Source organism: Siniperca chuatsi, linkage group LG13 (assembly GCF_020085105.1).
Source record: "Siniperca chuatsi isolate FFG_IHB_CAS linkage group LG13, ASM2008510v1, whole genome shotgun sequence".
Lineage (NCBI taxonomy): Eukaryota > Metazoa > Chordata > Actinopteri > Centrarchiformes > Sinipercidae > Siniperca > Siniperca chuatsi.
The window spans coordinates 14,784,040-14,810,534 of record NC_058054.1 but is presented as its reverse complement, the minus strand read 5'-3'; the positions used below and the strand labels follow the sequence as shown (position 1 = coordinate 14,810,534).

At 41.5% G+C, this 26,495-nt stretch overlaps 3 protein-coding genes across 15 annotated transcripts in view; 2 read left to right on the top strand and 1 right to left on the bottom strand.

The window, feature by feature from the left end:
* clcn2a (chloride channel, voltage-sensitive 2a) overlaps positions 1-7,391 on the bottom strand; it is a 41,478-nt gene extending 34,087 nt beyond the window's left edge. For 4 of the 10 annotated variants that reach the window (XM_044218935.1, XM_044218942.1, XM_044218938.1 and 1 more), the window contains exon 1: positions 3,572-5,460. In XM_044218935.1, the coding sequence (XP_044074870.1) occupies positions 3,572-3,622 (51 nt within the window). In that variant the 5' untranslated portion in view covers positions 3,623-5,460. Of the gene's footprint in view, positions 1-3,571; positions 5,730-7,248 lie in introns of those variants that run through there. The other 6 variants (XR_006380387.1, XM_044218940.1, XM_044218941.1 and 3 more) reach the window with 6 other exon arrangements.
* An 823-nt stretch (positions 7,392-8,214) lies between these two features.
* Positions 8,215-12,120, top strand: thpo (thrombopoietin). Of its 2 annotated transcripts, XM_044218949.1 has the most exons (6): positions 8,215-8,324; positions 9,005-9,211; positions 9,326-9,453; positions 9,631-9,717; positions 9,871-10,035; positions 10,885-12,120. In XM_044218949.1, the coding sequence occupies exons 2-6, from the start codon at positions 9,199-9,201 to the stop codon at positions 11,029-11,031; spliced, it is 540 nt and encodes a 179-aa protein (XP_044074884.1). In that variant the 5' UTR covers positions 8,215-8,324; positions 9,005-9,198; the 3' UTR covers positions 11,032-12,120. The 2 variants fall into 2 exon arrangements, with proteins under 2 accessions (XP_044074884.1, XP_044074885.1); XM_044218950.1 differs by lacking the exon at positions 8,215-8,324 and having other exon boundaries at positions 8,893-9,211; positions 10,888-12,120.
* Positions 12,121-12,309: 189 nt separating this feature from the next.
* LOC122886577 (solute carrier family 12 member 9-like) lies at positions 12,310-24,786 on the top strand. Of its 3 annotated transcripts, none has more exons than XM_044218932.1 (14): positions 12,311-12,752; positions 13,537-13,671; positions 13,932-14,069; positions 14,153-14,259; positions 14,953-15,154; positions 15,408-15,515; positions 16,328-16,439; positions 16,780-16,937; positions 17,467-17,549; positions 18,846-18,970; positions 19,079-19,271; positions 19,381-19,555; positions 23,098-23,244; positions 23,431-24,786. In XM_044218932.1, the coding sequence occupies exons 1-14, from the start codon at positions 12,545-12,547 to the stop codon at positions 24,276-24,278; spliced, it is 2,739 nt and encodes a 912-aa protein (XP_044074867.1). In that variant the 5' UTR covers positions 12,311-12,544; the 3' UTR covers positions 24,279-24,786. The 3 variants fall into 3 exon arrangements, with proteins under 3 accessions (XP_044074869.1, XP_044074867.1, XP_044074866.1); XM_044218931.1 differs by having other exon boundaries at positions 23,341-24,786; XM_044218934.1 differs by lacking the exons at positions 13,537-13,671; positions 13,932-14,069; positions 14,153-14,259 and having other exon boundaries at positions 12,310-12,752; positions 23,341-24,786.
* The last annotated feature ends 1,709 nt before the right edge of the window (positions 24,787-26,495 follow it).

The following is a 26,495-nucleotide window of genomic DNA, read 5'->3' as shown; positions in this document are numbered from 1 at the left end:
TCAAATTAATTGAGATAGATATTTTCTGTCTGCAGTCTCTGCAGTGGCCTGTTAGGTAGCAGCACTATTTGGAAGTGACAAGACCTGAAACGGACTCAAGCCAGCCTCTGTGTGAAAGAATGGACAGAATGCTGACTATGAGGAACTAGACCCCCCTGAAGAGACAGCGCTTTTGTGTGTGTGTGTGTGTGTGTGTGTGTGTGTGTGTGTGTGTGCAACAGCGACAGAGGGCGAGAAAAATGCTGAGATACACAGAGATATGTATGATAGTCAAATTCTATTGTGCTTTTTCTTCGTAAAGCACAAGCAAACTTCTCATGATAGCTGCAGCAAATGGCAATGAGATGTACGGTAACACTGTATAATTTCAAAACCCAGAAATCCTTAAACGCGATGGAAGTAAACTGCAAACAGCATGCTCATATTTACCAACCCAACTGGTCTGTGACACTTTACACCAAACAAAACAAAAGAGAAGAGAGAGGCAACAGATCTCACTGTCCAGTTTTCTGAGTGCTTTCTCACTGAGACAATCTGTGTCCGAATGCTGCACAGTGCAAACTAACAGCATGCAAATATATGTGCAGTCTTAATACTGTATGTGCAATTGTATCCATCCTACATACTAAAAATGTATGCACTAGTATTCAATATGTAGAAGTACAAATGATTCATACAAATATTCTGTATTTTTCCTTTAAATTTTGCCAATTCTTTGTCTCAGTGAGGGAATATAAGACTGCGTTCTCTTCTCCTGCACCACTAAATGCATATTTTTACATACATTTTTGTTGCAGTAGCATTGCTTTAAATATTTATAAACCACAGATGTACCTAAAGAGATACAAAGGACTGTGAATTGGATCTTCTCAGTGGTGTGTGTTGATCGTCAGTGTAGCAAGTTGCTCAGAAAGAAACGCACACACACGCATACATTGAGAAACTGACCGGCACCTTGTGTACTGTATATATCGTTTCAGCGGTGCTGCAGTGCCCTGTGACGGGGGTATGTGGCAGATTTTCCTCTTCAGGTGGATCATGACTTTGATCCCTGCAGCAGCCAAATCCTCAAGCCTCCTGCTGCTGAAATGACATGAACATGCCGTCTCTAACATCTGCTCTGACAGACTTACCACACACTCATTTAAGCACGTACGTGTAGGCAGGTACATGTGCGTATGTGCAGTACATACCCACCTACGCACACACAAACGCACACACAAACTAAATGTACATGCAAGACCTATGGAGCAAACTTGCCCACGCTTCTGAAAAGAGAAAACACATGCAAACACGCAAACCCTGTGACACATCCAGACCTCCCACACCCCTGAAAAAAGCTTTTGAAAAAGCTTCAGATGGAAGGCTGCAACACCGTCTGTCTCCGTCTCTTTTCTTTTCAGTCCCTGACCTGAGTCTTCTCCACTCTACCTGCTCCATCCCTCCATCCCACGAGACAGCAGACAGCCACTGCCTGCTGTCCCAGCATGCACCGCACCTGACAGCAGTTGTAGGAGCCAGTGACCCATGCACCAGACCCTGGTTGCTTTCCAACTGTCAGTCACTGCTCAAAGGATCTCTCCTGCATCTCCACACAGGACCCAGAAAACAACAGCTGCTGCCTAAAATAAAGAGTTTCTACACACTGCTTTATTCATGAAACTCTTAATGGTTATAAATAGCTTGTTTATGCTCTGCTTTACTATTCCCTTTGGATAATGAGTTCAGAGAGGTTAGTGGGGAGTATGAAATGCTTTCTAAGAAATCTGTTTGGTGCAGTGGCTGAAAATACAGCATCAGTGCTGCTGTACATGATATATGAATGGTTTTCATTTACATATCAAATCATTGTTTTCTTTAGGGTTGATTTTGTCCAGAGCTCACTGACTGTAAAACTTGAGCGCTGACAGGAGCCATAAATTAAAGGGTTATTTTTGTTGCATTGTCTTGGTAAACACTCCAGTCAATCGGCAGCTGATTCTATAAAAAGATTTATGTATAAATGGAAATGGTGTTTTTTTTAGTACAGTAGATGTAAATGAGAGGATGACATTTCTGTGCTGCTTCCTCCTGGAGAAGTTATCAGACAGATCTGTACAGCACCAGTGGTTCTCTGCTGCCAAAACTCAAGCAACCATATGACTGAAAATCCTCTGAATCGTGCTGATGGCAAACAATAAAACACAGAGGGTCCTTTTGACAACATTAGAATCCAATTTTAGACTGTAGCTACAGCGGAAAGAAACTGCGTGAGCCTTCACTTATCTGATTTAAATGTGGAGTTAATATCTATCTTTACATGTCATTCAGTTTTCTAAGAAGGAAAACGGATACTTTGTTTTACCTGAGGGAAGGTGTTTGATGAATAGTGCTGCCACTTTGTACTTAGAAAGTATTAGGACACAAGCTGCACAATTGCTTGCATGTGCAGAAACACACACAGACGCATCTATTTTTGGGTAATGGACTGGTATGCAGGGAGTGAATGATAACACCATTGATCTGAGCGCTATGGTCAGAGGAGAGGGAGGGGGCAGACACCACTCCTCAGAGACTCCGACTGCCATTTTACATTGCTATTGATCTTTACACTGAGACACAGCGCGGCATCGATCTTCATACACCAACAAGAGCAGAAAAACAGCTCTGTACCACTTGGGCCCAACATGGCTGCAGGAAGACAGACTGACCAACAGATCGTGCACATGTGAAAACACAAGATTGCATGGACACAAAGAGAAGAGAGAAAAGGAAGACAAAAGACGACTGCACCCCACTGATTTGACTGCCTGCCTCTCTGTCCTTTTATCTGAATATAGATATCCCCGTGTGAAGTGCTCCAGGGTATCACTGTCAGTCCTGCAACGACATGAGTGGGGAAAACTGGTGCATGAGGCAATTAATATTCAGAAACACTCCACTTTTGGTTCATAAGTGGCCGGGGCCGCTCTAGCAAAAAGGAAGGGCTGAGAGGAAGATAACAGAGGAATAGATGAGGGGGCACGAGGAGGGACAACATCTGCAGGAGAAATAGAGGAGATAAGATAGACACAGGACATGAGCAAAATAGGTTAGAGCTCAGTAGGCAGAGGGAGGCTCTAATCTTCTATTTCAAGGATATTAACATCTTAATAATGACCCATTAGGCCATACATAAAGTGATCAGATATAGCCATACATGCATTTCTTCAGGCTGAACAAATTAATCTGACATGGTTTGGTGAAATCTAAATTGATAAGAATTAATTATGACAGTGGGGCAGGCATAGGCTGAGAGTGATGCAACACCTGTGGATCAAGGTGAATGAATGGAGAGCAGGGAGGGATACTGAATAACATAGCTCGAGGGAAAGCACACAAAAAGACCCTAAAATCAGCCAATAAAGAATATTTTATATGGATTTTTTATGTAGGAATATTCGATAAAAGGCTGCACACAGTCTGCTCCTGTTCTCATATGGACACAACCAGCAGCTGTGTCTCCATCCTCCGGCCGAACAGGCACCCATGAAATACCTACATGCCCGACACATGACGGAAAACATCATCTGTGACCTCATCCGAAACTCACCAAAGTTTGCTGATATTGAAGCGTCCGGTCTTCGGCCTTGTCCTTCACCATTGCCGCAATATCCTCATTAAGACGCCCGATCCGAGACTCTCAGGAGTGCAAGTTCGCCCGCTGATTAATCTGCGGAGGAGGACTTGGAGCAGCTGCCTGCCATCACATGTGCAGTGTGTAACAGGTTTCTTAGCATGAGCCCCCCTGCATGATGCAAAGCGTGTGTGTATGTGTGTGTGTGTGCGCGCGTGTAGTAGCTTATAGCTTGCTGTCGCCTCGCAGCTGCGCTGGCGCGGTTTGACTGCAAAACACCGCCTCCCTCCTCCACTCTCACTGTGCTGCTGTCTCTCTCTGGAGTTACTGGACTTGATGATGTTCAGACTTTTTTTTTTTTTTTTTTTTTTTTTTTTTGCTGAGGCGCGTGCTGGTGCCGGTGTAATAAGTGGTTGTTTTGGCAGATCATCATGTGTAGGGTATTTTTTATTTATTTATTTTTTTTATTCTTGCGTGGTATTTCTGAAAGACTCAACTGTCCTTGGCTCCCGGTCTGAGTCATCACTGGATTGATCAAGTGTGATGAGTAATTCACAAGGGTGAGGCATGTGGTAGGCGGATATATGGCTCTGTCAATGTCATAAAGAAATATTTACAATTGTCCTATAATAGTAAGTGGATAAAGAACGGCGTCTGAGCACCCATTAGTCCCTTTATAGTAACCATGTTCAAATCTTTGGCTTCCATTAGTGCATCATTCATACAGCACGTTCAATGTTGGCTCATGCATGAATACAGTACACTGCATTTACTAAATATGCCCCGCTCATATTTTCGGATCATTTTACCTTATCACTGGGCCTCACTGCCATGAAGCCTAACGGGATGAGTCAAGTAAAGCAGCTCCAGTATTTTGTACAATCAGTTCATAATTTCTGGATTTGATTTCAGATAATTATTTCAGATAATAATTTTTTACCTGTTGTTCTTTTTAGTGAGGTGTTCTGAAAGGGACACTCCAGCAATTTAGTATTGCACCTTTCATAAAGATGAGGGTCTCACAAAAGACACAATTAAAAAGAATCAATGCAGAAGATAAGTTCCCAGTATGGGTCCTGCCCTCTCTGCCATGTTTATGTCCATGTCCTTCAAACTCATTGCCCCCAATTTGTGATGCAGGCTGACGTGAGGGCTGTTTTCTCAGACTTTGGAAAGCTCCTTGTAGAGCAACAGAAGACATACAACTGTTTTCACAGGTTACTCACAGTGATGAATAAACTGGAAAAAAAACGTGTAAAAAAACTGGAATAACAGTAACTCTCTTAACAGGTTTTTGCTCTTTGAAGAATGGAAGCAATAAGTAGCTACTCAGTGCTTTCTGATCTGATAACATGAACAACAAGTAAAGAAAATGTAAAGGCTTCAACTGTCTCACATTTACTTTCTCCCGTTCCTTTTCGGCCTTTATCCTTCTTCCACCAGTGAGAAAACATTTTCTGATAAAAGCAGACAGATGGCTGACAAATTAAAGCAAAAATCTGATGGGAGTGGTCTCTTCCAGCAATACCCACATCCTGGGGCACAAAGGATTGATGAATAAGTATGAAAATTATGTGAATTACATGCACATGGTCTTCACAGACAACAGATCTCAATCCAGCTGAACACCTATGGGAGATTTTGGGGAAGATGTTTAGACAGCACTCTCCACCTCCATCATCAAAACACCAAATGAGGGAATATCATCTGGATAAATGGTGTTTATCCCTCGAATAGAGTTTAGAGATCTGTAGAATCAATGCAAAGGAGCACTGAAGCTGTTCCACAGGTTCAGTGGTCCAACAACTTTGTTGGTTTTCCATCAATTGGTAGCCATTTGTATGTATATGTCTGTGACCACAACAAATTTAGTCAGAATTTATGCATTGCCTCATATTCAAATGTATTTTACACAGGAGAACCACAGTCTTCAACTATTGGCTGCCAAACAGCTCCATAAGGAGCATTTCGCAGGGAAGTGCCATGCTCATGGGCACCATAACAATCAATGTTGAGGCTCATATGCCATAAAACTAAGAGATTGTATCCAACACTAAAAGCTCACATGTAGGGTTTGTTACACTCTCAGATCATTACCTTTCCTCAGATGACACATGTATTATAATACTGTGAGCTCATCACTCTGGGCTTTCACTAAAGGCTTTTCGGAGGTGCTACTCACTGGCAGTGAAATCTATTGCACTGAAAGATGTGGTGCCAAGTGAGACTCACACCTGAAAGATAACCACTGTTCCAAGGATTCACTGGTGCTTTGTCAGGAGCCAAACATCCTTCATGCCTTCAGTTTGCATCAAAGCGAATATGCTTACCTTACCCATTCCTAGCATTGTTTTAAATATGAACCACCAAAACCGCAAGTCACTAATGAATTCAAGATTTAAATTGATGGCGTCACATTAAACTAATTAACTGGTCACAGGCCAGCATGCATTTGAATATCAAACTCATTGATCCTTTACAGGTTAAAATACTTAATTCCTCTGGGAGTCAAAGCCTCTGACTGGCTGACAGATAAAACAGTCCTGCACACAGACTGCAACTGATTGGCTGTTGGCAAGGCAACCAGTTCAAAGAGCTGGTCTTCAGAATGAGCCAGGGCCTCTGAGACCACTGAGTGATGGGGGGGGGGGTCACCCAAAAGCACACTCTCACAAATACACGTTTTCATTCACAAGTCTCATTATTCACACACTGCAGGTTCACACGCACCTTGGGCCTACAGCTTATCCTCGCATCATCTCCCTCTCTCGTAACTGAGGGTAAAGAGTGTCACCGACTTCATTTTATCAGGGAGCTGGCAGCCAGAGACAGGCAGGGGTACTGTGGCCCCGGCAGCAGAGGAACTGGGTGCTCTGCAGCCCCGAGCACCAGCACACTGACCCACATCTCTCCATCTCCACAGGATTCTTTAGAAATATACCACCCACCTCTGCATGGAGGCCAGTTTGGTACCAAAATACAAGAGGCAAATGTCTCCTGTCCTGTGTGACATTGAAGACAATGGGTTTCCTGTCTTAAAAGATGTCCGCATGATGAGAAAGCATGAGAAAATGGTCACATTTATTTTCCAGACCTCAATATAAAATGGCTTAAAGCATTTAGTTGTGAGAATTAAGTGAAGGTTTGGTTTAATTTAGTATAATTCTAAATTAATTGTGTGCCATTGAAAGTTATTTCTTAAATTTAGGGAGATCAGAGGAATAATCTCAGAATTTCTTACCTTTTATTATTCATCAAGGCCTTAAAGTAATAGTACAAATAATTGAATCTGACTAGGCATACATGTGTGCATTTTCTCTCACATATATTTTACTGCAATACAGCTACAGTATTACAAGGACCTTGAGTCCTTGATGTGCAACATTAAGATGTACAGCCACTTGTGTCCCTTTTTGTTTTGTGTGGCAAGTTTCTAAATTGTGAGTCATTCCTGTTGGCTACAGCTGTAGCCAACTATGGCAATAACCACAAAACGACACCAGAATACTATCAATTACACCACAACCCAATCGGACCTTCAATTACCATTTGCCCTTGAGCCAGATATAGACAAAGTTCAGGAGACACACATGGATTTGACACTTTGGAGAGAGAAAAGAGACAGTTATCCATCTTGTCAAGACGCAACGTACTTACGGTTTCCCCTGAGTCTTCCTTCCTTCCTCCTCGTTTTTCTTCTCTCCTCCTCGGGCTACGGATTCAAAACCGTCAGCTGTGTCCCTCCATTGCGTCTTGGCGGAACAATGACTGAAATAAAAAGGGGCACGAAGCTACAGGTTGCAGCGCGCACTTAATCGATGATGCGATCGGGACAGCGGATGACTCCCGGGGATCACACTTCACTCCACCTGAGGGAAATCTCAGTAAATCCCAGAGACTGGCTTGTTGCTGATGCGCAATCCATACAGCACCGCGCCAAAGTTGTCAACACGGCGCGTAATTACCGGTTTTGCGCCTCCAGAGCAGCGCACAGCGGAGCAGGCAGCTGTTGGCTGGCTTTGGAGACCAGGAGCGACAACAGCCAGCCGTCTGAGAGCGCGGCTGCATCGGATTATGAGGCAAAGAAACTCTATGATAAGATGCTACAGTCTCCTCATCGGCTCCACTTGAGGTGGGAGGGAGACAGCGGGGTACCGGGTGTCGTGTCCGTGATGCAATGCGGGTACCGTCAGTGCCATGGCCCGCAGTTTTCTCCTCGTGTGCAGAAATCCAGGCGCTCCGGTCATTATCTGCGGAGCCGCGGCGCACATTCGTCTTAATTAACGGCGGTCAGGGTTGTCTGCAGAAATAGGAGGAGGCTTGGAGGGAGAAAAAGAAAACGTGTTTAGCGTTCATGCTCTCTCTCTCTCTCTCTCTCTCTCTGCATCTCCCTCTCTCTCCTTGTATGTGACAACACACACACGCACACACTCTTGGGGGTTAATATTATAATATAGACGTCATGCGCCTTAATGGCACACATAAACAGCTTGGGCGCAAATAGAGGAGGGCAGGGGCTCAGTCATTGTCCAGATTTGAGTGATGAGAGCGAGCACGTGTGTCTTAAATAAGGATGGTTGGTGCATTACCCCATGTTTTCTCTTATCCATGTCTTTGACAGCTATTATACCTCCTCAACCCCCACATGGCAATTGAATTGGAGCGTCACCAACTCTTCCAGCTGCGCCCCCAAGGGATTACAATCCGATGGATGATTGCATGTATCCAGGTGAAGACCGCTGGTTCACTTCTCCTCCTGGGTGATAAATACAGCCAGTAATGCTGTTAAACAATGCTCAGATGGGTAATCACTTGGCAGTGATTTCCCCTTGTCCTCCCTGCAATGACCACGTCTGTAAGGATACATGTTGCAGTTTAGTCAAAATGTGTAAATATTGCAAAAAAAGTTACAAAATAGAAATCTTAGCACAATTTGGACCTTTTATAAACTTCTGTGAATGTAGGCTACATGTGAAAACAATCTGGCTTGCTGGTACATTAACAACCTTCTACATGGGATTGTGGGCGTCTGAAATCCTAAAAAAAACAAAAACACAATTTTTCAAGTCATGTACATGCACTATGTCTCCACAAACACACCCACATGCTGTATGTGGGCTGTGTAGCTCCCTCTGACACCAATTTTGTGAATTATATGAACCCAAGCTGCTACCTCTATTAGCCTGAGCAAACCTTGACAAAAAGTAAATAGCCTCCAGCAGAAGTGATTGGATTTGATGGCAGCTGTGTAAATGGAGTCTTTCACAATAATAAATCATTAACCTTTTAGTCAGCAAGCATGCTGTCCCTTGAACACCCAACTCCGGCCAAACGAGAAGCAAAATAGCCCCGCTAATATCAATGAAATGCCATTTTCGGTTTATAACATTTTGTTATGCTGCGTCACAGGGAAGTTGGAGTGCATCCTGCTCTCAGGCTAGATAACACTCGCACTTCCCACTACTGAATGAGAAGGTGGGAAATCAAGTGGTGAGAAGACAAAAAGGACACACAGCTCCTCTACAGTGGACACAGGGCATTTTCCACCAGGCACATTTCTTAATGGAACAAATGTGGATTCATTGGGAGCGGCCAAGCAGGGCATGGCGTTAAGCAGTGAGTACTGAGCCTAAAAAGTTTGACTTGTGAGGATTTTAATGCTCTTGTTATAAGCTGAACAAGGTGGCTTGTAGCGCCTCAGCTTCAGTGTGTGTTTCTGTGTTCGTCCAGGACTCCTGCTGCTCTGTTCTCTGGTAGCCTCTGAGGTGTGGGATGCTGAGACCAAACCCATAGAATTTGTGTGTAATAAAGGCGCCAGGAGGACTATGAATATTGTGGCAGAGATGAGGAGCGCACTGGTGAGGATATGACTGTGTCTCACTTTCCCAACATTTCTCAGTCTCTCTTTCTTCTGCTGTATATAATCCTCCTGTCTATCTGTTGTTACCTGTAGTCTCCCATCAGTCTGTCTCTCTGTAGTTCGCCTATTTGTCCAACGTCTGCCATCGGTCTCTTCCATGTCTCCCTCCATGCAGAGTGGCTGCAATAGCTCGACGACCCTCTCCACACCTGTTCAGCTACCCTGTACTGGGCTTCATGTAGCATCTTGGGAAAACAAATCAGTATGTTAACACATGTATAAGTCCAAAATCCTCTACGACAATGGATTTCTTACTTGCTTACTGCTGGTTTTAGTGGTTTATCTTGTCTTTAATAATATCCTCTAAAAACATATTTCATTGCTTTTCTTTTTCTGTATGTGTGTGTTACCGCAGCACCAGGAGAAGAGAGGAGATATAGTTGCATCCTTGAGGCTTCTTATTGAAGGCGTGAAGGTTGTGAGGGCCTCAAGCCAGCCAGGATGTGTCAGTTCGCTACTGCAGAGACTGGAGAACAACATCAACAACTACCAGCTCATTTTCACACACCTTCAACTGAGTGTAAGAAGCGGCCGCACTGATAAACTGCATGCAAACAAGTTCACAAGCAGCACTCCCAGTAAGCACTGATTTTAGTGATTTGTTGGTCAAAAAAATGTACGTTTCTGGATGTCTTGGATACATATAACCATATAAATAGCTATATTTCACTGTTAAGAAGGTCCTACATACATATCAGTATAGACAATGAAATGCTTTTGAAGCAATCTAGGCTTTTAAGAAATTTTCACTTTTGATTTTAACGTCTGGATGCCTTTTGACCTGCAAATCAGCAAATCAAAGCTAACTGGGCTCAGCCTGTCTTCGTCACTCACATACAAACACATCACAACAAACAGAGCCAAGTAAAATTCATCAGTGTGTTGATGAACATTCACACGAAGTGAATGAAAACGTGTTGATGGGCTTCTCTCTCACTGATTTGCATCTGTTTCAGAGGCATTATCAGTTTCCGCTGGTGTGGAAATATCCTGGTTTCTCATAAATCTGTGGCTTTCTGGAATATCTGTGCCCTGGGAGTGATGATGTTATGTTGTGTGACCCCAAGCCTTCCTTCCTCAGGACAAGAAGAAGATAGCAGTGCATACTTTCCCAGTGAGACAGAGTGCAAGATGGATGTCCTGTGATCTGTGTTTTACATAATATCCTAAAATTTGGGAAGTTAATTTGTGGATTTACGTTGTCAAGAATAAGTTTTTACAAGTGTTTCTATCAGTAAATAGTGCAATTTTTAAAATCTGTGTCCTTTTTTGGTTTAATTTCCAACCTCCTTTTCTCACTTTTGTTCATGTTCTTTCTGTTATTCATTTCTAAAACCATCTTCATTGTTGTGTTTTCGGTTTGGACCAGCAGGGGCCAGTGGTGAGTCCAGCACTGACTTGTGTTCCTCGAAGCACACAGTGTCTCAGCACAGTCCTGCTGAGTTACAATCAACTGATCTCAGGCAAACTGGAGTGGTTCATGGTTGACCTGGAGGAAAGATGCCCTTCCCAGTGACACAAGAACAACTTCAGTGGACTCAATGTTCTTCACAAACAGGGGGATGAGTTCAACTGGGGGCCTCAGGTCACTAAAAGAAGGATGAAAATCCACCAGAGCAAAACAACTGGAGTGATCTGGATTTTCCCCTCACCTTGTTGCCTTTCTCAAAATGTGTGAAAATACTGCTTTTGTATAGTGTGATTCACTTTTTAAGAGTAAAAAGTAGAAATTCACCCTTCTCATTAAAAGGACATTAAAAGGAACTACAGCTGGAGAGGTAGACGAAAATGAAAGACAGCAATATGTCTGCATGAGCATCATGGACAAATGAATGTATGATAGAAAGGGAGTTTTTTGTATCATTCTACATAAAACTAGGGATGCTTTAAATTTGATTGTAGGCCTATAGAACCAATACAAGCCTACAATCTGCCAAAAGGTATCGTGTCTTTTTTGTGTAGCCTATGGCAGCTTATCCAAGTCTCCACTGGATGCAAAATGATCAAAATCCAAATGATTGTTTCACGTCAGAGGTTGTTATCCAGCTTGATCGCGTGCTCAGAACCAAAAAGTCAACTTGGTTGTTTGGGATTCATGTTTTTGTGCCAGATTTGTTTTGCTCCTTAAATCAGCGGTAGAAAGGTCTTGCAAAGTGGAGGAAAGCCTATATCCAGTCCCAAAATAGTTTTAATTTTATTATGGTTATTAAGCAAATACTGCTAGACAGTCCTTGCACATTAGCTGAATTTAAATAAAAATCATAGATACTTACACTTACTGAAGAAGAATAATGGAGACTGGAATGTATATACCTATCTGGTATGAATTTAGTGAGCAGACTTAGTTTATTTTCATTGCACTTTTAGATCTTATCCCTGTTTACATTGTTGTTTTAAAGGTTATTGATTTGCTGTAGATGTGTGCATGTTTGTATGTATTGCTTTTCTAAATTCAGGAAATCTATCTTATCCTGTGAATTTCTGTATGTAAATACCCAGATTTTGCATTTAAGAGGACATGGTCGCTACACTTTATACAAATTGTGTTTATGATACAAAATCGTTGCAATATAATATGCAATAAACTCTGATTTCAAACATTTAATTATTTAATTACTCGTGTATCTATTTGGTTGGTTAGTTAGTTAGCTAGTTAGGCAGGTAAACAGTTAATTTCTTTTTAGCTAGACTAAGTTTGTTATTTGCTGTCAACCGATATTTTAAAAAAATAGCCGGTGGATTAATCAAGGAGAAACTGTAACTGATTGGATAACCCAAAACCAGGAAGCAACGTCATTTTTCCATTAGCAAACAGTCCTTACCTGCACTTCGCTGTACCTGCAGAAGGTGAACGGGCCCGGCGGAGGTGGATGGTGGCCATTCCATTAGCTAGACGCTGATTGTTAGCACATTTCACCATAGTTACAAAAAAAACGTTAGGCGTTAATTGAGCACGTGCGGCTGAAACTGTGCCTTCGGTTAACGCCAGCCAGCTGCATTTAACGTTTATTACTGTTAACTTAACCACCATGTCAGAAAAGGCTCCTCTCCTACATTACCGACTCGCCGCCACGAACGGCCCGGAGCCGAAAGATGTGTCCAAACAGAGCGGGACCAAGGCGGGCAGAGACTGCCGACGGTCCAAGGAGAAAACGGCCCGCAAGCTCGGAGTGGTGTTTGGCGTGGTCATACCAACTTTACTGTCCATGTTTAGCGTCGTTGTGTTCCTGCGAATTGGTGAGTAGGGGAGGGCAATAATCTTTAATCTTCAAAAAAAAAAAATCCAAAGATCTTGTCCAAGCAAAAGCAACACATTAGACTGAACTAAAACACACACAAATCTTCCGTTCACTTTGCACCAGGTTAGCGGTTAGGTCGATGCTGACAAGTGGGTGAAATAATCCGGTTGGGGGCGAGTGTCTGAATTATTCAGTTGAGCCTTGGTAAAACACAAATATTATCTCAAATCACTTTAAAATGTGTCATTTTTGTCTGGCATGCTTTTGTCAAGGACTGTAACTTTAGCTAACGTAATTTCCCCCCCATCAGTAGTTGAAATGAGCTAACTAGTCAATTAAATGTTCAGTCAATAAAATGTCCCAACATTGTGAAAAAATCAGTTTCCCAGAGACCATGGTGACATCTTAAGTTTGCTTGTTTGGTCCAACGAACTGTTCAACATCCAAAGAGACTCAGTTTACAATGATTGTACAAAAAGAGAATGGCAAATTTTCAAATTTAAGAAGCTGGACGCAGCAAATGTTTGACAGTTTTCTTGAGAAATGAGTGTAACAATTAATACATTTTTCAAACTAGTTGACAATTTTGTGTTGAACAACTCCGCTAATCCATTAATCAGCTAATCATTTTAGCATCACTTTAGTCCATCTGTTGTGTCCATAATGTAAATAATCAGATCAGTAGAAAAATGTTCGTGCATGTTACTTTGCAAACAAAAGTAACAGGTCTGAGTTAAACATAAGGCTACATTATAAATAAGATTTCCTCCTACCTCTTGCAGGATTTGTTGTGGGTCAAGCAGGGCTCTACGAGTCCATTGCCATGTTCCTGGTGGCCTACTTGATCATCACGATGACCGTGCTTTCTGTCTGTGCCATCTCCACCAATGGGGCTTTAGATGCTGGAGGTGCCTACTGTATCTTTTACTGCTGAGAGAGACTTAAACTGCAGCTTAAAAGCCTCACTTGGATGTCTTGTCTGTGATTAAGCCTGACTAAATAATGGCTCGACAAAAAATGGCCCTGCTCTTAATTTCGCCCCATGATTTACTTTGTCCACCAAATCTGACCAGTGGTCGATTTTTATCCAAGGTAGATAGGTGAGATATTGTGTCCAGGCTTAGTTGGTTTACATATATGAATCTGGAGTCAGAAATTCCCCAACTTGGATCCCCAGACATGATCAGCCGAGCCCTGGGTCCAGAGTTTGGTGGCAGCATCGGGATTATGTTTTTCTTTGCCAATGTGTGCTGCACTGCTCTCTACGTTTTGGGTCTAGTCGAGGCTATCATGTCTGCCTTTGGCATCCCAGAAGGTAAGGTCCATTACGACATGACGGGACATCTAGGCATGTGAGTGTGTTGCTGTATTAATTAACCGTTGTTTACTGTCCCTCAGAGGGTGCAGCAGCTGTTGCAGGTCTCCATCAGGTGTTGCCTTCAGGATACTGGTGGTCTCTGCTTTATGGCACTGTCCTGCTCTTACTATGTTTCATTGTCTGCTTGGTGAGACTTCATTGTTTTCAAATAATATCCATTCTGTCAACTCCTCTGGCTTATACAAATACAGGGAGTTTTGTGATTTTTTTTAATTTTTTTTTTCATTTTTTAAAATTTAATTTATTTCTTTTTTTCATTTTTTTTTTTAGAACTGTTTTGCTAAATACACAACCATTTAGAATAAAAGGACTAAGTCTAAATCCCTGCTGGCAGCATGTAGAGGCTTATTGTTGATTACAATGTAAAGTGTTGGATGGAACCAACACTCAGTTTATTGTTCTGTTAGAAATAAACTTTCATTACAAATGTGAACATTTTTTTAAATTTGTTCATACTGCAACCCTAAAGGAAAGGCCACGAATAATTTAGAATTAAAAAGTTGATCCTCTCCTGAGCATGACTGTGCTCAGTAATTTTCATGGTAGTCTGCCAGTTAGCTAAAGAGAGATATTGAGTGCAAAGTAGTAGTAGCTAGTATAGATGTTGTATACATGTGGAAATTCTGGCCTGATGGTGGTGCTAAAGGAAATGTCAGGAGGTCATGAATTTGAATCCACTGAGGACCGCTAATAATATCCACAAAATCTATGGCTGGTAGTTTTCAAGATACCTTGTCCTGGGCCAAATCAACAGTCAAGACAAAATGTTTTGTGTGTGTGTGTGTGTCAGTAGTTCCTAAATTTAATTTTGTCATTACAGGTGGGAGCCCACATCTATGCCAAAGCTGCCTTTATTATCTTCATCATAGTCACGACGGTCCTGGCTTCTATTGTCATCAGTTTTTTCTTTGTGGGGCCCATTGTGGTGATTCTTCCAGATAAATCTGGTCTAAACAGTACAAGCCTGAGCACCGCCAATTATTCTGGCTTCCGGCTCCACACCCTGGAGGCCAACCTATTGTGTAAGCGCTGGACATGTTGTCAGTTGGGCCTTTTATATGCTTTGATAATCTTCATCCTATTTAAACAATGATGGACCTGTTTGAAAAAACCTAGCCTTTGTAATATTAGCTCTGATTTGTTAATTGAGGACTTTTGATTATTTAAGCAGAAGATACAAAAAATTAATTATTGACCTAACATGTTGGAAATTCCTGTTTGTTATAGTGATCCCTGATATGTATGAATGATCAAGCCTCCTGTCACTCCTTCCAGCCAATTACACAGTAGACTACACCACTGGTGCCATGATGAGTTTTGCCACAGTGTTCGCTGTCATGTTCAACGGCTGCACTGGAATCATGGCAGGCTCCAACATGTCAGGTAAGATGGTGTTAAAATAATGTAAGTAGATAAATTGTTAAAGAGCAAACAAAGACTCCTTTTTCTAGCTATGTGTCACTTCAAGAAGGAAGGAACCAATAGCTTTGCCCCAGTTTAGGGCCTGGATCCTACAACAATCAAAAAACACAAACTCCATGATGGCCGAGCTGAATCTTAACCTCTTTCCAAACCAAATGGTCTAGCCTCTTAGTCCAGACATATGGGTGCATTCATGCTTCTAAAGTACAAACATTTCCAAATTCTTCACCAAGAAGTTGCCCTTGAACAATAATACAGTACAGATGCCAGTTGAAAACTGGGATAGGTTTCATAATAACTCAAGTTTAGAGTATAAGCTGTGATGTTTAACTTCATGATGGGCAAATGGTGTGTCAGGTAAACAATAAATATCTCTTGTCCTTTGATCAACAGCATTTTCAGGCTGCTGACAGCAACAGTAATTGTAATTTATGCCTGAATTCCATTATTTTTACACTTTGCTGTGACTTTTTCTACTACATGTTATGTATTTACCATATTTATGAGATACGGAGGGATGCAAAGGATACACCAGTTGTATTCTTCAAACTTGGGAAAATAAAACTGCATGTCCCAGCAACATTTGTAGAGGAGCCTTTTAACAACTGATTAAGATAGGTCTAGAAATGTGGACTGTGGTGGATCCAGCCCATGATTTATGACAACAGTACATGTGTACGCATCTGGGGAAGGCCAAACTTTGACTTTGATTAAGGTGTTAATAGATTTGTTTTTGGTTTTTGAAGATTGAACTTTTGTCATGTGTTTTCCAGGCGACCTGAAAAACCCCAGCTATTCCATCCCAAGAGGAACGCTTGCAGCTGTTATTATAACTTACATCACATACAATCTGCTTAGTCTGCTGACTGCGTGGTCCTGTGAACGGTAAGAAACACAGACACAATCAAACACGCTGAAATAGTAGCACAAAAAAGCTGAAATATTTAAACACAAGTTTCTATAGTTGCCATAGTGTCTGATTGTGACATCAAAGTCTGATCTATAGAAAGATTACCAATAACACTGTGGTTATTTAAATATTTGATGGGGGATTTTTCAAAATAAGTTGTTGCATTTAAGCACTTTTCCGAGATTTTACTCAGATATGTTTTCTTTGTTCGCGTGTGAAGTGATTTAAAACAATGCGCTTTTATTAACAGTTAATCTGCTAAAGCAATTATTTTTGACTCCTTTCATATTTGGAGTCTTAATCCATTATCCTTAGTCACCTTCTCCAAAGAGACTACAGTTTCCTGGGTGACATCAATATATGGCCTCCCCTGGTGACAGTTGGGATTTACTTCTCCACCATGTCAGCTGCCATGAGTAACCTGATAGGAGCCTCCAGGATCCTGTATGCCCTGTCCAAAGACAACCTGTTTGGTGAGATACTTGAACACGTGTCCTGCTGTCCAATGTTTGCAATTAGTTTTGCCTGTTGAACATTAAGAATTACATACCAAAGAGCAGCAACTTGTTTGTTTATTAGCAGAGTGGGATTTTTGGCTTCTGACCATTTTTGTAGTGAGAAGAATTACTAATCTTGCTTGTTTAGGTTGTGATCAGTGCTCAGTGGTTGATCCAGAGTATAGAAAAGCATATCCAACTCCAGCTGGTCTTCTATAAAGCTGAGTCAACATTTTAATAATCAGCCATCTGTTGAAAGAGGCCTCCATTTCAAATGTGAGAAATTGACACTTGTTATTAATTTCATCATGTCTTGTTTTCCTAGTGGAGGCATGTTAATTTGGAAAGCATCGTTTGACAACAGATGGCTTGCAGTGACTTTCTCAGAAGAAGAAAAAATTGTTTGGCTAAAGGACGAGTGCAGGATGACTCAGTTGTTTGTCTGATTTAGGAGCTTGAGCGAATGACTGAGTGGCTTTGCTTTTAATATTATAAATCTATACAGGCGGTGTCTTGGCTCTAGTGAGGAAAACATCTGGGAGTGGAAACCCCTGGGCCTCAGTGCTTGTCTCCTGGTTGCTTGTACAGGTAGGATAGTACACTGTATACAAGGAGTGGTTCCAGTTTTCCTCTGTCCCTTGCCCTTACCCTCAACCCCTACCTGTTCATATTGCTCTTTTAGATTAGTGACTTATAAAATTTTGCCTTGTAAAATGACTGTTTAGCCAGCTTCCAGATGGATATTTTTTACTATTGTGCGTTGATTGCTACCCATAACCCCTTTATTGATACCTAAAGAAGAAAGATGAGCAGTAAAGGACAGTAATACAATATTAAATTGATGTTAAACAGAAGATGAAAAATTATAGCCATTTACACCCTAATTGTTTATCTGTTATTATTTGTCGTTTCCATTTTGCTTCCTGCTTCTAATGTGCAAACTTGACAGGAGGTGTCCATTTCAGTAATTAGGAAGATGAAGTAGACAAAGCTTGAACATTCTTGCTCTAATCGTTTCATCCACAATGCTCGTTTGTTTTTTGTAAATGTGTTGATGGTGGGGAAAAATGCAGCGCTACCACGAGGTGAAGGTAAAAGTAAGGGTATAGCTTGAATGGAGGCAGATACGTTAACAGCTGACCATGTAAATGTGTAACTGTCAGATTTTGGATGTATTGATCCTTCACCTACCACTCAGCAGGGCAAAAAACGTTGTGCATCATCATGTGCTCTGCTTCAGATTGGCTAAAGATTTGTCAAATGAAGAGCATTAAAAGCTTGAAGTGTTTTGCCTGCCAGGGAGACAGCAGGGTACTGTACTATTACACTAGTAAGTGAACTCTTCATTTCACTACCAGGCTATTAAGCATCAGCATATTAGCTAGATAGCATGTTTTTTTTTCTTTCAGCAATTCATGGACATGTATAGTACAGCTGTAAACCAATTAAGTTGTTATCATGGTGGTTCGTATTGGGGTCAAGGGACAGCCAGGGGTCTGAAGCTACTCGTGTTGTCTAGATATAAGAAGCTGTATTGTTTGTATACATTGTTCTCAATAACAGTGTGTGTGTGTGTGCGCGCCAAAGCCTGCTCACTTCTATTGCTAGAAATATTACATATTTGAATTATTATCAATATTTAAAACTTCAGCTCCAAAACTGAAAAAGATCTAAGCAGCACAAAACACAAAATATTAATTGGATATTTGTCACTTTTCTGTACTAAAACTAAATTAACAATCAAACAATTACTAGGTGTTTATTTTGGCATATCTCCTGCAGCCTGGTGTTTGAGCACCTCTGGTTTATTATACAGCTATTACTTAAGAGGTGTTTTAAATGTAGAGTGTAAGCCAATCTAATGTTCTGTATTCCTTCCACTAGGTGGTGCTGTTTACCGGTAAATTGAACACAATTGCTGGTATTGTGACTATCTTCTTTTTGTTGGTCTATGCTGCTGTGAACCTGTCCTGTTTGGCTCTCGAATGGGCTTCTGCACCAAACTTCAGGTACAGTCCAGGATAATACAGTGAGTGAAGCTTTCTGTTTTGGATTTCATTTGCACAATCACGGTTGGAAGAAGTAATTCCATATTCTGTCATTGTCTTTAAATTTAGACCCTCATTTCGTTGTTTTACATGGCATACCTGCACTCTGGGCATTCTTGGCTGCCTGGTCATGATGTTCCTGATCAATGCCATTTATGCATTTGCCAGCATAGCCTTTATGCTGCTGCTCTTGATGTTTATCCACTACCTCGGTCCCATCAGCCACTGGGGATGCATCAGCCAGGCTCTCATCTTCCACCAGGTACAAACAAGCCATCTTTCTCACATGAAGCAACAACATGATGCAAGTTTGCATGAATTACTACATCTTCACATCCCTCTTTTTCACCCAATTTTTTTTATTCACTCAGGTGCGCAAATACCTGTTGATGTTGGATGTGCGTAAGGACCATGTGAAGTTCTGGAGGCCCCAGGTGCTGCTGATGGTGGCAAACCCTCGCAGCTGTACAGGTCTCATGACTTTCATCAATGACCTGAAGAAGAGTGGCCTCTATGTACTGGGACATGTAAAGCTGGGTTTACTGGGTAAGAATTGTGTAGGTAGGAGACAGATAGTTTTTAGTATTGAACACTCAGCTACTGAAGGCTTTAAAGGTGGTAGTTATAGCCTTTGACCTCAAAGGATATAAGGAACAGCAGCCACGGTAAGCTTGAATTCATATCAATTGCAATGAATTTTAAATTTGACAAGTTTTCACATTAAGAGAAAAAGTGTAAACTTATTAAACCCCCCGTCATCTCTGTTGTCCAACTGTATTCTTAGTATGCTCCAATCACACAGGATTAATTTCCTGTCTTTATTTAAGAGCATGTTCTTTTAATTTGTTAGCATGACTTATTGATTTCAGTTCAGATTTTGTAATGCTTTCCCTCAAAACCCTGCCCTCGCACTCAAATAGCCCCTGCTTGCACTTAGATTTGCTCTGCTTCTGCTCAAACTGTGTGCTTGCACTCAGATCCCTGCCTCATTGTTGCGTTTGCGTTACTTCTTAGAGCATCCCGTACAGGCAGTTACTCTTTAACCGGGTTCATCCACTCCTGCCCTCCACGTCTGTTATATATTTTTCCATTGCTTTTTTACAACTTTTGGAATAATGGACAGTTATTACATAAACCAGTGCCCATTCTTACTATAATAGCTAAATACTGTGTGGGGAATCTGTGAGGGTATGTCACGTCGTGTTGCATGTTGGGATGACGGCGCCATCTTGTGAGGAATGCACTCTGTTATCATAGCCTGTATATAAAGATGGATGACATGTCTTCCCCCCAAAAGCGAAGTCAAAATATCTTGATTGGCTGGCTGCAGTATAGGTATGTTAGTGGATGGGACATGAGGCAAACAAAAAAGTCAAAGTATACGTCAAATACATTTTTCCCGAAGATGGTTTCAAGATGGTCATTTTAGGTAGTTTTTATCATGCTGATGTATGTCCAAGTGTTAATTTTTCGGATAAACAGGGTTTCACGTCATGACTGACAGCTGAGCCCTGCTCGCGATTGAGTCGACCTGGTGTATGGGCAGGACTTCTATACCTCAGCTCCAACTCTGATCACTGCTGCACACTCTGGCTTCAAATGACGTCAAAAGCGCAAGATGGCAGCTCCCGTATCTGGGATATTTTAGCTTCATTTTTGTACAGTGGGAGGAAGTGGAGGCTCATCGTCCATCTATATATACAGCCTATGGCTGTTACCTGTGCCTACTACAGTGGTTAACAGTTACCTGCTTGGGAAAAGAAAAGGGACACTACCTGGAGAAAAATTTTAAAATCCCTAGAAGCTCAAACAATTTTGCTGTTGCTGAGTACAAGATCTGCTAATTTACAAGCGAAGTCGGACACCAGCAAACTGCAAGAGCACAGTCATACTTGCAAAGGTAAGGTGGCACTCCTCTTTTTGGCCTAATTATGAAACCAAACAAAATACAAAACTTTCAAAAACATCCAGGTATGTGATTATTTTATTGAGTCATAGGCTGTATTTACAAGCTTTTGGTAGCTAGGCTATGTCACAACACAAGTTACACACAAGTCAAATGTTCTGTGTAATCAGTTTCTTCTTCAATAATTGTTTGAAAACTTATTTGTTATTATCATTATTACACTGTGTGTAGCTGTTGCCATAACTACACATTTGAAGTTGGTGTAACCTCTAACTTATTCATGCATACAGGCCAACACATCACTACATTTAGCTGCAACAAGGGATGTTGCCTGCAAGACCGACCCACCACAGAGACACATGGACTCTTCAGCCTCACATCAGAAGTGCAGGTTTCTAGCCTGATATATAAGGACTACTTTGAGCTACAATGAGCTGCTGCAGCCTTTAGTAGTTGTACTTGTACTGTAATATTGCTATGTTTTTGTCTTAAGTAACATTGAATCTGCCATGCTTTACAGATCCTGATGTAACTCAGGTGTTCCTGGACCCATCAGAGGAAGAAGTTATTGCTTGGCAGGTGTCATGCCATGTCCAGTGATGACCTAAAGATAACACAGCGGCCAGCAGCATCAGGAACGTCTTATTCACAGGAAGACACGTCAGGATGAACACTGTCACCTGAGAGCTCCAATACCAGCTGACACTTCAGTATACCAGTAACCATTTACCCTGATGGAGGACGTGACCTGGACAGTTTTAATGAAAGTTATGGCTTTGCTACTTTGTGTGTGTGTGTGTGTGTGTGTGTGTGTGTGTGTGTGTATATATGTGTATATATATATATATATATATATATATATATATATATATATATATATATCTCCAATAAAATTGAAAAAATAAAGTGAGAGTTTTGGTCATTTTTAAATTTACTAAGTGTGGTATTAGAGAAACATGTTCTTTGACAAAGGTTTTATGTAATATCACTGTTTAAATAGGTAAAAAAACTGCATTTAGGAGGGTCAAAAAAACTGGTTCATTTAACATCCTGACAATGTGAAAGAGTTTTGTTAGTAATCCTTTACTACAGGTAGTAAATAATTACTAAGCAACACAAGACATTTGTTTCACAGAAAACTTTATTAGTGTTGACAGATCACAATACAAGTTATACATTATTCTCTACAGCATTTCAAAAGGGTGTCAAACAGATAATCTGTAGCTTTGACTGACATTTTAAAGCATAAATATGTAAATAATTGTCTGACAAACTTCTCAAGTGAAAATATCCAAGTTACTCTGAAACATGGACACAGTGCAGTCCTCACAGCAGCTTCAGATACTTTGGTTACAGTGCAGTTTTTCAACTAAATAAGCATATTACTTCATAAGATCAGTAATGTTGATGGTAATTTACAGGATAAAGTCTATTCCAGGCAGGTTGCTGCCTCACTATGGTGTCACTGGTGTGATTAAACTAATGTGTAGTCAGTTTAACACACAGGGGCAGTGGCTATAGTACTTACTATTGATTACTTGAGTGGGTTTATTTGTTGTCTCTTTACCAGAAATGATTGCTTGACTGTTTCACATCATCAGTTGTTTCATATTGTACTTTCCACGCCCACATCCCGGTAATTACTGTAAGTGTTTACATTAGCTACATACTGTGCTACATGCTAACATGTTACCTCTGTATGTCCTTACAACAAATACTTTCTACTTCACTGGACTCTGTAAGTCATTTCTCAAAAATGTACCTGTAAAGACAAACATAAAACAGTGTATGTTCAGAGAGTTTAGGCATAAATACTAACGAACTAACATTATTCTGCGAAGAGATATACAGTAAATAATGTTAGCAGTATTTACCTGAGGAAAACCGCAGCGGGATCCTCACAACATGGCGGCGTAAATGTCACCCAAAATTCAACGGAGTGATGTCAACTTCACATTCCCTATACAGTATTTATCTGTTAAAGTAAAAAGTATGGGCACTGGTATATGAAATAACTGCACTTTTATTCCAAAAGTTGTAAATTGCAATCTTTTGTTGTTTACACAGGGAGCTGCTTACGTTGGTAACTCACATCAAAGAAACACATGCTGCTCTTGAAAGAATGAGATGGCACTCTTTCCCACGCATTTGACATTTTGTGTCTTTATGTGTGATTCTGCAGATGGGTTGCCCTCTGATCCTTTGCAGAACCGTTATGACTCCTGGCTGTCTCTAGTGGACCATCTCAACATCAAGGCGTTTGTCAACCTTACCCTGGCTGACTCTGTCCGACATGGAGTTCAGAACCTGCTTTTCATCACAGGCTTTGGTAGGCAAGTTTAGATTATTGCTGTATGATGATCTCGGTTTTCCACCTTACAGTTCTTATCCGAAATGCACATTTGATACATCTGTTTGCATTAAGGCGGAATGAGGCCAAACACCCTTGTCTTGGGTTTCTATGATGACTGCACCCCTCAAGACAACCTCCAAGGTAAAATTCTCCTGTCTACAGGCCATGGCTTGGATGCAGTGAGTCCATCCATAGACCCCCGAGAGCAACGATCTCCCTTCTTCCCCAATGTGCGGTGCGCTGAGGAACCCAAAGACCTTCAGGAAGAGGAGTATGTATCAGTGATTGCTGACGCTGTAAAAATGGGGAAGAATGTGACACTGGCTCGTTACTTCAACCAGTTCAACCGGGAGGCGGTCTTGGGGTCAAGAAAAAAGATTGGGGGCCACCGAAACATGTCAGGGCCATTCGTTGACGTGTGGCCTCTTAATCTACTTCGACCAGACAGCCGCGGTTATGTGGACATCTGCTCACTGTTCTTGTTGCAGCTGGCCTGCGTGCTTCATGAGACCCGTGCCTGGAGCCAGGCAAGACTCCGCCTCTTCCTATGTGTGGAGGCCGGTTGCAGTCTGAAGGAAGAGGAGGAGACGAAGCTCCAGGCAATGCTAAAGGAGCTAAGGATCTCCGCTCAGGTGCAGATGGTGGCATGGGACCAGGTGGTGGCGCTGCACTGGCAGAGACAAGGAGGAAGGGAGAGAGGGAATCTGGTAAAGTCTGTACAGAATGAGGAGAGGAGGGAGAGAGAAGAGGTAGCTGAGAAGGAAGATGATATCCAAACGTTTCTCAATAATGCTGCGCAGCTGACAGATGAATATATCTGTGCTGTCAACGATCTCATTCGCAGACACAGTGCCCCTCAGCCTGCTGTGCGTTTCCTGTATTTGCCACGTCCCCCAGCGGACACAAGCCGTTACCGTGCTTACCTGCACCACGTTGACCTGTTGAGTCGAGACCTGGGCCCAACATTGCTCATTCAAGGGGTCACCCCTGTGGTCACTACTGACCTCTAAAATGTTCCTATCAACTCTTAATCCATCATCAACCCTGATCTGGTATTGTTCGTCCATGGGACTGTGCCTGTGCCACCGCTTTATTCACCTGATATTTAAGCTGTCAACACAGGTATCAGACCTGACGCTGACACAAACCATTTTTATACTTGAGTCATACCCACATTTTTCATTTATACAGTTATGTTTCCCTTATATTATTAAGACACTTGGGAAAATTGATTTAATGACCTAACTTCTGTTAGATATTGAAAATTATGAGTGTTTTAGGCTGTTTAGTCATCCCCATGGATGCAGTTGTATAATTTGCACATATTGTGGGGTGAAAGGAGGAAAGGTCCCTCATAGTTAACATCAGTAAGAAGTATATTAGGCCTGTGCTCTTTCTTAACTTTTCATGCATTTGTAAAAAATACTGTTAGCATATGGAGACTGCTCTTGAACATTGTGAACTTTTGATGTTTTGAACATGTTAATAGAAAAATAAATTTAATGAATTGTTGTATTACCTCAGATTTCTTTACTATTTTATTTAGAATTGAGCAGAGAAAGGCCTGCTGCTAGTAAAAAAAACAAAAAACTATTCATTAGTCACAAAGTACAAAGCACTTCTTAAATCCATTTATCCAATTTGGTCTGTTTAGAACACCAGTGAGGTACACCTGAGTCTGGCCTGTTGAATGCCTGCAGAGGGCGATATACGCCCAGTATCATGGCTGTGCTAATGGTTGCTGTACCAAGTCTGGCTTTACTAGGCTGTTGGTTTACTGTAGTAATAGTGCTAATGCCACTAATGTGTCACAGGTTTTCTATATCTCAAACTAGGAAGAAACCTGCAGGTACAACCAAGACTCAGTTAAAGTGCAACGCTCATGTTTCATCTATAAAATGTAGTACTCACATAGTGCTGTCCCATTCCTCGTGAAGAATTTTAAGCCCATTCAACTTTTTGACATTTTCACTGAGCTTGTAGTCTGGTTCGTCATTTGACAAATGACGCAACCTCTCAGCTGGGCTGTTGCGTTATTAAGAGTATTCGTTCTAATGCATTGAAAGCTACCTGAATGACGGAGTATATCATTTGGCATAGGAACTATGTGGTGGGCAATGGCGAGACTGTACCTACTGACGGAGAACCAACGCCATCTGTGGCATACGTCCTGTTTGCTTAGAGAGTTTGTACAAAGGGGAATTGACACCCGCCTACACATCACTGACAAACTGCACGTGTGGAGCGAGTGTGTTCACAGATGGAGGCAGATAGGGCTCCAAGTACTATTAAGGGATACCACGTTCGCAGTCGAGCAAGAAACATGGGCATCTAAGATATAATGGACTGAATCTTTTCCATCATCTACACACAGGAACTTGAGGGTTATCCTTCTCTTCTGCCTAAACCAGCAAGTGGAAAGATGGAGGGACTGAATCACTTCTGATCCGTGATTGACTGTGAGAGGCAGAGTTGCTGATGTAGGAAAAGTGTATAACTGTGAATATTAAAATCACTGTGGCCCTCTGCTAGGCTAGTGTTGTGAAAGAGGAATCGGTGTTACAGGTACTTGTTAAATGCAGGGTGTGTTGGTGCCTCTTTATACAAAGTCGGCAAGTGTTTGTCTCTAAAATTAAACCGACAATATATAATATTGAATATAAATAGATGGAGCATTAGTTTTGATTCAAGGCAGACTTAGTTATCTTTTTTTACATTCTAGCCTACAGCATCTACTTGAGATAGTAGTTGAGCAAGTCGTGTTTTCCATGTGCCGAACGCATTAATTTCCCCTTCAGTAGCAATTCTGATGGGCTGTAAACTGCTGGCCCTTCCAAATAAATTTAGAAAACAGTCTTTTTATAAATAAACTTTAAACAGCTATTGAGGCCTAAGTGATCAAAAGAACTTCATTCAAAATCACCCTCGCTTTTGCTTTTATGAAATGGATGAGAATTCACCTTACCCATTTCATTCAAAAGAAATAGTACACATGTATCGTCATCACTGGGATTGGAAGATTAGCTGAACAGGACGAGGTGTGAAGTGGTGCTTGTAGCCTGCTGACTAATATCTTTAGTTTCTGACTACCATGGTGGGAGTGGGATCCTCACAGATCTAGACATGGAATTAATTCTGATCTGCATGTTATAATAAAACATCCACTGATCAAAAGCAGGAACTGAGCCATAAAAGGGGGTATGGACATCCTGTCGTCTGCCCCCAGG